Source organism: Notolepis coatsorum (genome assembly GCF_963971535.1).
Source record: "Notolepis coatsorum genome assembly, chromosome: 20".
Taxonomy (NCBI): domain Eukaryota; kingdom Metazoa; phylum Chordata; class Actinopteri; order Aulopiformes; family Paralepididae; genus Notolepis; species Notolepis coatsorum.
Genome location: NC_140184.1, coordinates 22,009,300 through 22,025,387, shown reverse-complemented (window position 1 = coordinate 22,025,387; position 16,088 = coordinate 22,009,300). Strand labels below are relative to the sequence as shown.

Sequence of the window (16,088 nt, the reverse complement as noted above, 5' to 3'; positions counted from 1 at the left end):
TGTATTGAGCCGTACTGTATTGTACCCATTCTGCAATCTGTTAAATAAAGTTTTCATTCATTCATTCATTCAGTCACCAGAGTAGAATATATGTGAAGTGAACATTCTTCCTCCAGATCTGTTTAGAGAGAATCCATTCTTTTGGAACAACTGTTCACGTCTCCAGAAAGTTTGCAATGTAATTGACATTGTGTAGCACACACGCAGTTGAGAGCCATTTGTTTAGCTGGAGACTGTTGGTAAGGGGCCACTGATGTGGGATTCGATGTTTGTGGAATCCAGCATTTTCAGCAATTCATTAAAATCACGTTTCAGATTTGAGATGTCAATAAGTAATTGTGTTTTAATAATCGATCAAAAAATCAATCAAAAGAATTGTGATTATGAATCAAGCAGCCCTAATAGATAGGGCTGTCAGAGCCTCCAGTCTGCGTACCCACCAGAGTGTAGGTAGCCTACTAGCCTAGCTGTATCTGCCCCCAACACACTCTCATAGCTGTGATCAGTGTCACCCCAATGTGTGCTTGTCGTGTACATGTGATACACACCTCTCTCCTTACTCACTAGAACCTAATCACTGGATTGATTTGATTTGATTTGATTTGATGTTTTTTTATTTTCGTGTCTTACATACAGGTGTATGCCCAGCCCATATGGGCTTACAAGACACATAACAATAAGTATATAATAATATACTTGACCAATTACTTGACAAATGACATATAGACCAAGATGGCCACAAGAACAAGAAAATACAATAAAACGTAATATAACACAAGCTGTAGGCAATGTATAGAAACAAAGAAACAAGAGGAATTCAAATACAATTATATAGGATATAGTGTATTTTGTCTCAAGTGCCATGCTTTCTCCAGAAATCCTGCAAAACTGAAGATGTCCTCCACAAAAAAACAACTCAACATACAACTCTCAGACTGCCAAAACAAATCGGATTTACAATTTGAATTTTCTCATATAAAGCCCTCCTCAAAGCGGTGTACAAAGGGCAATAAAAAACAAAATGATATTCATCCTCCACCACTCTCAGATCACATAGAACACACAACCGCTCCTCCTCAGGTTTACCTTGGAATCTACCCACTTCCACAGCCAATGGCAGGGTGCCAGACCTCAACTGGGCACACAGAGACCTCCGTCTTCTCTTTAAGTTTAACATTACATAATGTTCAGTAAAATACAAATTTTTAATTACAACATATTTTCTAAGTTTAGGTTTTTTCCAAATCTCCACCTTCCACTTATCCGGATGGATTGTTGATCATTTTGTTTTAATTATGTGAACCTTACACTGCAGATTGTTCATAAAAATCATACTTAAGTCAGTAGAAGAAAAAAATCACTGCAAAGGGTAATTGGGGAAACGTTCAATTCAGTTTGAATAGTGTCCTCTGCTTTGGCATCACTGGATTTCATGGACATTCCGGTGGCTAAGGGGAGCAGCACAGCATGGCACTTTGAGCATCTAATGCTAGCCTTGGCTTGTATCCACTACCAACATACACACAATCACATGATATGGTGTCCCGTGATCATATCAGACACGGTCATCAGATATCCTGCCCACACTAAAGCCTATCAACAACAAAAGCACAACTTTTGCTCGTCGGTCGTATCGGCAGCTGCAACTGCCGTGTTCAAAGAAGTCATGTGATTTGAATGTTGTCTCTAACGCACCATCAAACGAGTGATTATTATGGTTAAACTCGCCCCAAGCCTCCTTTTTAATTTGAACAAAATCTAGACGATAGAAATGAATGGAGATGCCTGAGGAGAGAGCACAGTGATGGCCTAACCCCTCTAAGGCCTTGGCAATGTGCTTGTGGACAAACGATAAGCGCTGGCCTTATTCCTCTGACTGGAGCGTGACTGTAGATAACAGCATACTTCAAATCACTCCAGGGATGGCATTTCTGACTGGATATTGAATAAAAAATTATCATTTAGGATGAGTCTCAACCCAAACATCTCTATCATCCCTTTTTTTATTCCTCCTTCTGTCTGATACAAATCTTTCTGATCTCATCAAACCTGTGTGTGTGCTTGTGTTTCCGCTCATGTTTGCATTACAGCTGTCCCCTCTTATTTGATCTGTCGGCAAATCAGTTGTTAGGATCATAGTTCAATCAGTCTGTGATGGGTCAGTCATTCATGTTGTTATTGTTGTTGTTGCTTCATACTGTTATTTCCTGGAAAATGATGAACTGATCTTTGGTATCGCAACAATATTCACAAACATGCTTTAGCAGAACACAATTAGATTTCAGTCATTCTGCATGATTGCGTTCATGTGCAAAAATACAACGACTATTTTACAGATTTGTCAGTAAAGGGCCTATTTGATTACCGGTATTCACCAAAATCATATGACATTTAGCCAATTATTTCTTATCTTCACATTGTTTTATTGTTTTCAATGAGTGACAAAAGGACATACTGACAATGATGTAACAGTAGTACTATGCTACTATGTCTAAACTACTATGCACTCAAGTGTGTTACTGCTAGACGAACAATGCGACTAACCCTTAGCTGCCAGAGGTGCACCTCTTTTGCTGTGTTGTTGTGCACAATCTGTAAAGCGCTTTGGATGATAGCGTCGGCTAAATTACTAAATGTAAATCTGATGTGTGTGTGTGTGTGTTTGTAGGTCTGGGCCCTGGCGTCTGCAGCCACTAGTCTTGACCTGAACCCAGACTCGGACCCGGACACCGACATGCCCTGGGCCAGACACCCGTTTGGTCGCCACCTGCTGGAAACTCTGTGAGTTGCAGGCCGTTCACTATTTCCCCCCTTGATATCTATGTATTTGCACACACTGCATCTAAGTGCAAGACATAAACAGTGTGAAATCCGTCAATCCGAAAGCCTATCAAACAAGGTATTAAAAACACATTATAGGAAATTATTCAATGGTAATTATCCAATTGGGGCTGGCCAGTCATGTATAGAGAGCTGTATAATTTCATGGATCATTGCATGATAAACTACCATCATTAAATTCTCATCTCCAGTAATCTGGTGAATGTTGGATTCAACTGTCTTCTGATATTCATATTTGTGAAGCTGCTAAGGTTAGGTATCAATGAAGGAGATTTGTTTCATGCTTGCATCTTTTCCCAGTACTACCAGTACTACACAAAGGTAAGGGTGTCACATGATCATACGAGCTCCACTGTGACAAGAGTGATCATATATATCAGCGGTTCTTAAACTACGGGTCGCAACCCAAAGTGGGGTCGTGGGTAGGTGACAGTGGGGCATTGGCAAAAAAAATAACTTTTTTCTAATTTATTTTTTTGGTCAACATATTTTGGCTAAATATGCATCGTTTTATAAATGTGTGCTTTTATTTTGATATTCCTTAATTCCACGTTGAAATTACACAATACATTAAGTGTGAGGTCGCCAAATTTGTTTAGAAATAAAATGGGGTCGTGGTATAAAAAAGTTTGAGAACCCCTGATATATGATCATATACTAATGAGTTAGGTTAGGTTTTAGCTCTCCTCTTTAGTAGATCTTTATGCTTTTTTCAACGCTAAATGGGATATTTTCTGGCGGGGGGGGGGGGCGATGATAAGGACATTTCTGGTAAGCATGAGATTTGTACTGCATGATTGTACTGTATGAAACCCAATTTTACAGATTTGTCTACAGTTTGTCTACAGTATCTGAGATGTGTGTTAAAAACCAGCACTGTTTTTCAGTAAAGTGCCCCTTTAAATGTGGAGCCTGAAAATCAAACACCCCCCCCCCCCCCTCCTCTCTCTCTCCCTCCCCAGGCTGGACCACTACAGTCAGATGAGTGACGTCCAGACCCTGGCCATGTTATGTAGTGTGTTTAAAGCGCAGGCCTCTCCCCAGGACTGCTTCTCCCTGTACGGACACCACCCACCAAAGTCCTCCACCTTCCCACCTCACCACTCGCGTTATGTAAGTCGTTAATATAATAGAGGCCTTGCATTGAATAGTTAGAATGACAATTTCTCCTCCATGTTAGAAGAAACCACTAGAGCCCGGCCGATACCGATATTTGGGAGTAAAACAATTCTGCACACAGTCTCCCTCAAACATATTAATCAAAGAGTTGTGGATGGTGAATTGGGGAGTAGCGGGACCATGGACATTCTTTTATTTAGTTGTTTATTTGTTGTCGGGTCTATATTGTGGATATATGTGTTCTGTTTGTGAAAAATAATCAAAAAAGAAAAAAGTTGTGGCAAAGATACATTATATACTGGAGGTGGCATATTTTACAGTTGAACTAAATGTACTGTAAATATTAATATATATGCATATATATTTATGTATGTATATATTACTTATAAGAAAGGCTAAAGTAATCTATTTGTACTGCATGCAAAGAAACTGCCTGGTTGGACCTAATTCTGTATACGACTAGCATAAATGATCTGTAAAGAGGAGTCTTGTGTAGTTCCATTTAGATATCTTGAGGTGAGAAGTCAAGGGTCACCAATGGTTACAGGCAGCCATGTTGGAAGTTGGAAGCCATGTCTATTGCTCTATTAATTTAGCTATTATGTTGCTATGTAAACATGTAAAGAAAAAGGCGTAGATATGTTGTTTATCAATTGGTTTCACAACCACAACAACTGAAATTAAGTAAACTTATCATAATTTGGCAATTTACTAAGGTAATTATATCCTCGAGTGGATATTATGGATTCCCCCCGGCCACGTCTGCCATAGTAGGTCAATCAATCAATCAATCAAATCCTTTATTTAACCAGATAAGCATCATTGAGATTAAAATCTCTTTTTCAAGAGCGATCTGGCCAAGCAAGGCAGCAGAAAGTTTCAACATAAAAAAGAACATCACAATAAAATACAGATAAAACATTTACATCAAGCTCCAATTTCAGGCAAGTTATCAAACAGGCAAATGATCAAACACAGTTGCACTGACCAAGGGAACTGAGTTCGTAGGATTTTAAAATGGCTTTGAATTCTCCGAGGGTGACCAGTCCTGGTAATTTTAGGTCCTCCTGTATCTTGTTCCAAGATGAAGGAGCAGCATATTTAAAAGCCCTTTTTCCCAATTCAGTTCTCATATGGGGAACTTCCAGTGTTAGAACAGCTTGAGAACGAAGGGCATACTTATATTGCTTTGTGCACAGAAGCACACTTAGGTACGAGGGAACCAGTTTAAGCAGAGCTTTGTGCACCAGAGAGAGCCATCGAGAAAATCGCCATATTTGTAGAGATGGATAACTTGCAATGGTATAGGGTGCAATGGTGCACTCGATTTCCACATCCCGTGACAAAGCGTAAGGCAGAATGGTACACAGTATCAAGCTTTCTAAGGTACTGATCAGGTGCATACATATAGAGTAAGTCACCATAATCGAGTAGTGGTAAGAAGGTGGTCGAGATCAGGTGACTTCTCACTTTAAGTGAAAAACAGGACCTGTTTCTGAAAAAGAAGCCGAGTTTAAGCTTCAGCTTTGACACAAGTTTGTCTATGTGAGATTTAAACGTAAGGTTCTCGTCCACTGTAATGCCTAGATATTTGTAGGAAGCAACCCTTTCGATGTCAGTCCCTCCAGCAGTAACAAGTGTGGGAAGATCAGCTGGGAGTCTCTTCCCATTTGAGAAGAGCATAAACTTTGATTTGCCAGCATGTCCTACGTGTGAACGCGATAACTCAAATAGCTTTCATTCAAATCTTTTCAAATTTGCGATGCATATTCATGACCCTTAGAAGAAGAAGCATATTGATTTTGGTTACCCTGTGACCTTTCCTCTAATAGCACCATCAGTTCAAACTTTCAATTTTTTAATTTCCTACAGTCCCGCATTATCTCCTACACAGTGATGAAACTGATATCTAGGGATGCACCGATCCGACTTTTTCAGTCCCGATACCGATACCTGGCTTTGGGTATCGGCCGATACCGAGTACCGATCCGATACCCATTGTTCAATTAATAAACTGTATGCCTCACTGTGTGGAAGAGACTGGGATCATTCTTTTGTGCAAGGCAACATCAGGCTTGACTTAAAACATTACTTTCCTAACTTAGTGAAACAAAATGTAACAAATTAACACATAGATATAAATGTACTGAATTGTTATTTCTTATTTTATTTCTTATATTATAAACCCTAACCCTAACCCATATAAAAAAGATCCGATATATATATATATTAGGGATGTCCGATATTATCGGCCTACCGATATTATCGGCCGATATCGGCATTCAAATGTGATATCGGAAAATATCTATCGGTTTTCACATTTTTTTATTTAATTTTTTTTTACATTTCTATAGAAATGATGTCCGATATTATCGGCCAATATCGGCATTAAAATGTGATATCGGTATCGGAAATTAAGAGTTGGACAATATCGGTATATCGGTATCGGTAAAAAAGCCAATATCGAGCATCCCTAATATATATATTTTCTTTACCGATACCCGATCCAGCTATTTTTGTCATATCGGGGCCGATATCCGATATCAATATCGGATCGGTGCATCCTATCCAGACATGGACAGCAAATGTTCTATACGGACCTATGAAGTCTGCCACATTGGAATTGCCAATTTCGAATGGTTCCCTACTCCACCTAGCCTTTTCACCCGATTCTCACCAAATGTGCTGTGTGGAATCTGGGGACTAACATCTTTTAAATGTATAATTTAGATAATTTGTTGTAATATACTCTACCTCTGGCTTCTCCTTCTCTCAGCCCAGTTACACCTCCAGTTCTGTTACCTCAGGCGGCTCCTGCTCAAGTACCTCAGACTCCATCACCACAACTACCTGGAATATTGGTAAAACGACACAGCATTATGTCAATGACAGACTGTACAGTGGAACGGGAAGTGCTCCTCGCAAGACTGAAAGCCTTATCAAGCTCTATGAATATTGGTCAACAAGGAATTTATTCAGGACAATGCTAATTGTGAATATTATATATATTATAGGCCTACTTTTTTTTGTGCATTCAAGGTTGGCAGTCGACTATTCGACTAGTCGAGGTCAGCCCTACAAAATAGTATTACAGATACCAGAAGGAGAGGAGAATTCCGACTGAAATAGTTGGCCAATGACATGCTTATAGCCACAGTCTATATCCTGTGAGACAGAATAATCACAACAGAGCCAAGGGAGCTGTTGAATTTCACACTTGGAAAACTAGTTCCTTACAAGCGCTCAAGTGCTACATTTCAAACTCTAATTTCTGCTTGAAGAGGGATTTTAATTATGCAGTGACTTTTAGCTAACATTGACACACATTTTCAGGTCTGTAATGTTTATTGAATAGGACAAAATGTAAACAAAACATGTTATCTAAAAAATAAAGCAGTTTGGGGAAAAACGGTAGAGATTTATGTAAACTATATGAGCGATGTTGAGGTAATTTGATATATTCATTCTCATTATTCCACCTATTTTGAAGCCCCAATCCGTGATTTTGTTTTTAATCATAGCAATATGGGGTATATTCACACATTTTATCCAAATCGCTTTACAATTTGTTCCTCACATTCTACCCATTCACTCACACATTCACACACCGACGGCAGAGGCAACCATGCAAGGTGCCAACCTGCTCATCGGGAGCAGTTAGGGGTTGCTTAAGTGTCTTGCTCAAGGACACATCGACCCGCTGCCCGGGAGCAGCGGGATTAGAACCGCGAACCTTCCGACTACCAGACGACTGCTCTACCTCATGAGCCACTGTCGCCTCATTTGTTTCCATTTGGATCACTGATTGGGCTTTTAATCCATGGCTTTTCGTTAGATAATCACACCACTGCAGGGTAAGACTGTTATTCTGTTCTCATCAGGCCGGGACTCGGAGCACACGGCCCCGTGGGGCGAATCCTCTCCCGACGATTATCGCTATGCCAACCAGGTCTACGCCGACCCCCGGGAGCGAGAGCGGGAGCTGCACGACATGAACAAGAGGTGACGTATCTCTACAGAGCGGGACTGGGCACTAATTAGGCCCTGTGACAACATGACTCGATCTCTGGACCGGTGTAATGTATTCTTGCGTGTTTTGCCGCTGACACTAGACTCCTGGACCCGGCCAACACGTTGCAGTTTGACGAGTTTAAGAAGTGTTACGGGGAGATCCTCCATCGCTGGGGACTAAAGGAGAAGAGGGCCGAAGTGCTCAAGTTCGCCTCCTGCCCTCCTGAACCGCACAAGGGCATTGGTTAGTCACTGGAATGTGTTTTTAAGATTCTCTGTATTATATTATTATATATTAAAGAGCTGTCTGCCTGGGAGGTGACACCAGTAATAAGGTTGCTTTATTTCTGATTGGAAACAAGTATCCCGGAGGCCTTATTAGTCGATATGGTTCAGCTTGTACTCCCCCAGTGGGCTCCAATGGCTGCTGTCGCTGTTCAAAATGATTTACCTACCAATTAATCATACAATGTGAGCTTTGAGCAGAGTATGATATGGTACTGATAAGTAAAATCCCTCTTGCTAGACAGCCATTTAAGTTATAAATTCTATGCTACGGCGGTCGACATTTTTGTTCGTCACTCGACTTTTATCTTTTGTTCTTTGCCGATGGTTTCTGTCATCTAAAAAAAACAATACACGCCAAGCCGCCGTATACCCTGTATACACATTACAGTAGCTATAGCTTAAACCAAAGTGGTAAGTTTATCCATGGCACAGTTGGCCTTACATCCAGTCACATCATGCGACAATCTGACAGTGTATGCGACATAACACAGTTCTGGCCGTGCACGGCGTTAAAGAATAGTGTTAGTGTCTTAACGCATGGTTTATGTCACGCAAAACAATCCTGTAAGGTGTCAAGCGTCCTGGCATAAACCAGCCTTAAGATGTTTAGCTAGGCGGTCAGGTGGCGTAGCGGAGATTGCGCTCGTCACCAATGCAAGAGGCTGCGGTCTCGACTCCCGGAGTCAGCATTGCTTGGGGCTTGGGCTGATCGCTATACTAACCCGTTTGGCTGGGTTAGGGGGAGGGCAAGTCATGGGTGGGAATCTGGCGTTGTGGACAGCGACGCCTACAGGTCAGGTCTGGGCACTTGCTCAGCGGAGGCAGGACTTGATGAAGGTAGCGTGACCTCCCACACGTTACACTTCACCAATGAGAGTCCTCGCTGCCAGGTGAAAAAAGAGTCACTGGCTGTCGCTGCGCGTGTCGGAGGAAGCGTGCGGATGACTTTAGGGTTCCCTTGTACCGACCAGTGGGAGAACATGCGCACAACAACCAGGTAGGGGAGGGGGGGAATTGGCACAACGACTAAACGTCTTCCTTTGCGTCTCTCACGCTGCGCTGTTCTCTCGCCGTCCTCCTGCAGAGTTCGGGGTGTACTGTTGCCACTGCCGGAGCCAGGCCCGGGGGACCCAGTGCGCGGTGTGCAAGCGGCTCACCTTCCAGTGTGCCATCTGTCACGTGGCGGTGCGCGGCTCGTCCAACTTCTGCCTGAGCTGCGGTCACGGAGGACACACCAGCCACATGATGGAGTGGTTCCGCTGCCAGGACGAGTGTCCCACAGGGTGTGGCTGCCAGTGCCTGCTACAGAGCATCTTCTGAGCCCAGGATTGGTTTCCCGCTGGGTGCGGCTGCCAGTGCCTCCTACTACAGAGCACCTTCTGAGCCCACGCCAAGCGGGTGGAGAGCAGGCGACTCTAAACACTGGGTTATACCGAATGACCGTGGCCGGTTCCTTGTCATTCACCTGCATACTGAAAGAGGCATATTGACTCTCTCTCTCTCTCTCTCTCTCTCTCTCTCTCTCTCTCTCTCTCTCTCTCTCTCTCTCTCTCTCTCTCTCTCTCTCTCTCTCTCTTATGCAAATGCACGTACAGGTACTTCTTAAAGTCCATTATGTTGAAGTTACATTTCTGTTCATGTAAAAGAAAAATATTTTATCCAAAAAAAAAAAAGTCCATTATGTGTCAGAGGGAGGGGGTATGTGGATTATGAAGACTCGGATTCACATGCATATTACATTATGCACGCACACGTTGATCTGAGCCTCAAGGACTCCTGTCTAAATATGCAATGCAAAGAGCCGTCCATCCCGGCGCTGAATTCTAATGCAAGCTTTCCGTGCTGTAACCTTGTCCCTTATTTACCTGCTGGAGGGCAAGAGGTTTGGGCAGCGTTTTCTTCATTTAGGTATTTAGTGTGATTGGACACAGATATTAGTTTTACTAATGCAGACAGTGAATAGGGGCAGGCTGAAAAACGTGGAATTCATAATTCCTTGTAACTTCACAACTTTCATACAAGAGACTGCATTTGCACAATGGCCTTACATGACATAATTATGGATACGTGTTCAATGACTAATTCTAGGACTGTGTCTGAATGTGAAGATACTAGGTGTTAGTGAATATGCACTTATACTAAGTGAAACCTAAAGAAAATACCTCTGTACAGATGAATGATGTGCCATATGTAGAAAATAAATAGTCTATAGTTGATTTGTCATTCAGTTTATGTCCCAATCTCATTCAAAATATCAGAGAATTTAGTATTACATTTTTGTATAGATCCTCTCAATTTGCCCTCAAAAGACATTGAAAATATAATTGTATGCTACTTTGTTTGTGATTTAACTGAAATCGTACAGTTCAACGCAGTCATACGCTTCTGTTGCCAATTGCCATGACAGCTAATCAACAGGATCAGTATGCAAGAAGGTAAATACAGTATACTAATTATTGATCAATTAAATTACATGCTCAAGCTTTCCATTTTCTTTTCACCTGTCTTGCAGAACCTCTGACCCTGTAATTGAGGTTCCCGTGTTGACATCGGAAAAACTAACCACAACACCTGTATGAAATCAGAGGCAGGGAAATATTATGTTATTTATTTTTAAAATCCAGTTTGAAGCTGCCTGTGCATCTGGGAGTCTGTAGAAAACCTCTGTAGCGTGTGCAGCACACGGCGCTGGGCCAGAAGAGTGATACATAGCTTTCTCTACTTCAGCTGGACCTGTAAACTCACTCTTGCTAATTTTTCTCATTTCTAACAGCTGCTGATTTGTTATTTATTCACACTTTATTTTGTGACTAGCTGGTCAGGTATGTAATCACAGCTAGTAACGTGTTGTATCAATATGACGTCACAGTGTGTAGGCTAACCTATCAAGGCCACTGGCCATGACAATATCCCCTCCAAATTCCTCAGAGACTCAGCAGCCGCCATCACCCCAGTCATCACACACATAATAAACCTCTCCATAAAACAGGGACACGTACCCAAAGACTTCAAAATTGCGAGAGTAACCCCCCTGCACCTCCATCTCGAAAGTCATGGAAAAAATAGTATACGAACAGGTCGAAAAGTACCCTGTGAAAAAAAAAATCTAATCTACGAATTCCAATCTGGCTTCAGAACATCCCACTCCATTGACACATGCCTTCTCTATTTGAACGACCACATCAAACAAGAGGTGGATGTGGGCAAATACTGCGGCATGGTCATGCTGGACCTACAAAAGGCACTCCATTCTGATTGACAAGCTAAAAGCAATTGTTTTTGATAGTCTATCAGCGAGCTGGATGCAATCCTACCTAGAGGGGAGAGAACAGATGGTGGAGGTAAACGGTACTCTATCCCCCCCCCCTCCCAGTGAGCTGTGGTGTTCCACAAGGAAGCATACTAGGACCGTTACTGTTCCTAATTTATGCAAATGACATGTGACTAGGGATGTCCGATATTATCGGCCTACCGATATTATCGGCCGATATCGGCATTAAAATGTGATATCGGAAAATATCTGTATCTGTTGTCAATTTTTTTTTTTTTTTTTTTTTTTTTACATTTCTATAACCTTTATTTACCCAGGCAAGCAAGTAAGAACAAATTCAGATTTTATTTATTGTCAAAAGTATGCATAATGTTGTGTTAATTCCACAACAAGAGATATGTAATGTTAATTACCTGAAATTATTAAATTTTTGGGGGGGGGGGGAACCCTGCATATATCGGTATCGGAAATTAAGAGTTTGACAATATCGGTGTATCGGTATCGGTAAAAAAGCCAATATCGAGCATCCCTACATGTGACTGCAACTTGTTCCTGTTCGCGGACGACTCAGCCCTGCTGGTCTCTGACAAGAACAAGTTACAGGTTGAAAAAACTCTCAGCTCGGAACTCGGCAGAATCTGCACCTGGCTCACTGATAAACTATCATTACACCTGGGTAAAACAGTCCATTCTCTTCGGTTCAAATAACAAACTCAGCAAGACCAACGGCTTCTCAGTTACAGTGGGTGACAATATTGTCACAAGGAAAGATGAAATTACATACCTGGGTTCCATCCTAGAGGCAAATCTTTCCTGTGACAAAATGACATCCAATGTAATCAAAAAAATCAACCAAAGAACTAGATTCTTGTACAGGATCTCCTCTCTGGTAAACAAGAATACCCTGAAGACTCTGGCAGGAGCACTCATTCAAGGGTACTATGACTATGCTTGCACCTCATGGTACCAAAGGCGCTAAAAACAAAATTACAAACATCAAAACAAACTGGTCAGACTACTGCTTGACCTTACTCCAAGAACCCACCTCACCCCTGCCTACTTTGACAACCTAGGATGGCTTAGATTTGATTTGATTTGATTTTATTACGGATCCCCATTAGCTGGTGCCATGGCAACCAGCTAGCCTTCCTGGGGTCCACACAAAAAAACATACAAAAAATACAAAAACAATTATTGCAAAACAGAATTATTAAAAGTCAGTACTCAACACACAATACACAATGAAACTAACAATTAAGATGGCTAAAATTACATGCAAGCAAAGAAACGGAAAACAAAACAAAATACTTTACAGTGTTAAATACAATTTAAAATTGTTTTTAAAAGTGAATCTTTTTAAGAATTGCTTTCAGAATGCTCATCAATGTTACTAAAACATCAATTTCACCATACCTTTTAAAAAGAAAAAAAACACAAAGTAAACAGAAGAAGTTTTGGATAACATGGCTGCAGCTACACTCATGCATGACATATATTAATTTCCTTCCGGATTATGGCTCCTTTAAGTTAAGTTAAGTTTAGAGTAGACGACAGAGTACAGCAACTTGCAATGGGCCTGGTCTACAAGATACACTACACCACTAAGGTACCCATGTACATGTCAAAATACTTCCCAAAAGTCAGTGAATACCACGACCACAACACCAGAGGGAGCTTCACAAATGTTAAACCCAGATTCGGCTCAAACAAGGGACTAAACACGTTTCGCAATTATGCCACATCAATGTGGAACGCCCTACCCACAGCTGTAAAGGAATGTGAATCACTACCCACCTTCAAAACCACTCTCAAAGAGCACCTACGGGAGACTGCAATTCGAAACTGGCCCCTGTAAATGTCCAAACCAACCCCCTCCAATGTACAGTTCCCCACCCCGCCTACCCAACCCCCCCACCCAACCACCTCCAATGTACAGTTACCCACCCCCCCACCTACCCAACCTCCTCCAATGTACAGTTTCTTCCCCCTCAAATGTATATACTCACTTTTCAGACTCTTTTTGTACTCATACAGTACTGTACATTTGTAGATCTGCTATGTCATAAATGTCGAGATGTAACCGTACTGTCTACCTGTATGTCATGTATGTCATATGTTGTTGTTTTTATCCACTTTTTCTCCTCATTTTCAATTTTTTTCTCCCATCCCAATTTCACATTGCCAATTCTCCCCTCCCCTGTCTTGAACGTTGCTAGACTATGCCCCCCACTGGTCGGTTGTAGTGAGGATAGAAGCCTTGCATCACGTGTCCCCTCCGGTACACGAGGAGGCAGCCTGTCGCATCTTTTCACCAGACAGCGCGGACTCTCAGTGGCGAGGAGTAACGCGTGGGAGGCTCACGCTGCCCCAGATGCGTTTTCCTTAATGCCAAGCAAGCAGTGCAAAAATGCTTCCGCATTCGTCACCGCACGCCAGTGCGGTAAAGCGCCCTTCTTTTCAGACAAATGCTACCGTGCGTGCACCGGCGGCGGCGTGCTCGCTCAGGTGCGTGCGTGCGCCGGCGTGCTCGCGCGAGGTGCCCGCGCATGCGCATGAGATCCCGCCTTGGTTCGACACGAGCGGAGCTCAATATATATAAGTCACCGCCCCTTATTCAGTATCTAGCAATAGCTCAATTGGCAAGGCCACATGGCTGTGGATCCTATGGCTCGTTTGCTGGCGAGTTCGAATCCCATCGAAAATATTTTTTAACGTGATTTTTTTTTAACGTGTATTCTTTCGCCGGTTAAGGTTAGGCATGGTTAAGGTTAAGGTTAAGGTTAGGCATTGTTTCGGAGTTGGTTAAGGTTAGAACGGTTAAGTTTAGGCGCTGTTAAGGAGCTGGTTAAGGTTAGAGTTTGTCAAAGAGAATGGCAATATAATTTCTATGGTTAAGGTTAGGCATGGTTAAGGTTAAGGTTAAGGTTAGGCATTGTTCGGAGTTGGTTAAGGTTAGAACGGTTAAGTTTAGGCGTTGTTAAGGAGCTGGTTAAGGTTAGAGTTTGTCAAAGAGAATGGCAATAGACAGCCTATTTCCGCGCGACCTGGGCGCTGGGCGGCGGAAAATGAAAGGCGCATTACTGCACGCCACTACGGTAAATTTTTGCACTGCTTGCTTGGCATAAAGCTACACGCGCCCCAGATACTTCCTGTCTCTGCTGTGCAGGCGTCACCCAACCGACCTGTAGGAGTCTCTGTCCAAAACGTCCAATCCCCACCCATCGACTTCCCTCCCGCTGACTCTGCCAAATGAGCCAGTACGACGGCCGGCCCAAGTCGAAGGCAATGCTGAGACTGGGATTCGATACCGGAGTCTCTTGCATTGGTGACAAGCGCAACCTCCGCTACGCCACCCATTCGCCATGTATGTCATATATGTTATGATGAATTGAAAATGGGGGACCCTGATGTAAACAAGACGAAAGTCTTTCTCTGGTCTGCATCCCCTTAACAATTGTGTGTATTGAGCTGTACTGTATTGTACCCATTCTGCAATCTGTTAATAAAATGTTAAATCAATCAATCAAAAGTTTTTCAAATCTTGTAGGTTCATCCACTAATCGTGTTGTTTATGTATAGTATAGAATATCCAGCACCAAGTAGCTCACCTTTCTTATCTACTTCATTGACCTTTTTCACAGCAGACATTTTGACACGTCACAGATGGGTAAACACAGCTGTAACAAATGCTACCTTCATGCCGTTTCTGAATTATGGTATGTTTCCCACCAGGGAGCAGTACCTGAACCTGACCGTGTCACGCCTCCATGTCGGGAGAATTTGGGTCGTGACATAACACCCTGCTGACTGGTTGGAACTTTGTACTTCTGTAACACAAACGAAGAAACTTATCAAACGAGTTGATGACCAGGCAAACAAATGTTTTATTCACAACACAATGTTTTTTTTTTTTATCCACTTTTTCTCCCATTTTCTATATTTTCTCCCATCCCAATTTCGTATCATCCAATTCAACCCTCCCCTGTCACGAACGCTGTTTCTTGCCTCCCACAAGCCGGCTGCAATGTGGACTAAGTCATACATAGCACAAGTCCCCTCCGGTACTTGAGGTAACAGCAGTCGCATCTTTTCACCTGCGCAGCTCGATCTCTCAGTGGCGAGGAGTAACGCGTGGGAGGCTCACGCTGCCCCCGACACTTCCTGATTCTACTGCGCAGGCGCACCAACCGACCTGTAGGAGTCGCTGTCCACAACGCCCGATCCCCACCCATCAGTTTCCCACCCCCTAATACGGCCAATGTGTATTAGTATGAACGACCAGCTAAACTGAAAGCAATGTGGAGCGCTGGGCTCGAACAGGGGAGCCCAGCGTCTCCGCATTCGTGGCGAGCGCCTTGCCCACTACGCCACGTAGCCGCCCCGTTCACAACACAATGTTTTATAGCTGTCCTGAAATCTTGAGCACCTAATCGGAGGCTTCATGACTTCATAGGGGGGGGTCAACGGTCAAGTATTTTCCTCACTATACGGAGGACAGAGGAGAGGCCTCTGTGGTCGTTTTTCTAAAGGGGACCCTATGAGAAAAGTGTCCGAAACG

The 16,088-nt window shown here is 42.7% G+C and overlaps 1 protein-coding gene across 2 annotated transcripts in view; it reads left to right on the top strand.

Annotated features, from left to right (window-relative positions):
- Nucleotides 1–9,835, top strand: part of wdr59 (WD repeat domain 59) — a 53,080-nt gene extending 43,245 nt beyond the window's left edge. For both annotated transcript variants that reach the window (XM_084337859.1, XM_084337860.1), the window contains exons 21-26: nucleotides 2,669–2,781; nucleotides 3,804–3,954; nucleotides 6,737–6,821; nucleotides 7,842–7,962; nucleotides 8,073–8,215; nucleotides 9,344–9,835. In XM_084337859.1, coding sequence (XP_084193985.1) covers nucleotides 2,669–2,781; nucleotides 3,804–3,954; nucleotides 6,737–6,821; nucleotides 7,842–7,962; nucleotides 8,073–8,215; nucleotides 9,344–9,579 — 849 coding nt within the window. In that variant the 3' untranslated portion in view covers nucleotides 9,580–9,835. The remainder of the gene's footprint in view (nucleotides 1–2,668; nucleotides 2,782–3,803; nucleotides 3,955–6,736; nucleotides 6,822–7,841; nucleotides 7,963–8,072; nucleotides 8,216–9,343) is intronic.
- The last annotated feature ends 6,253 nt before the right edge of the window (nucleotides 9,836–16,088 follow it).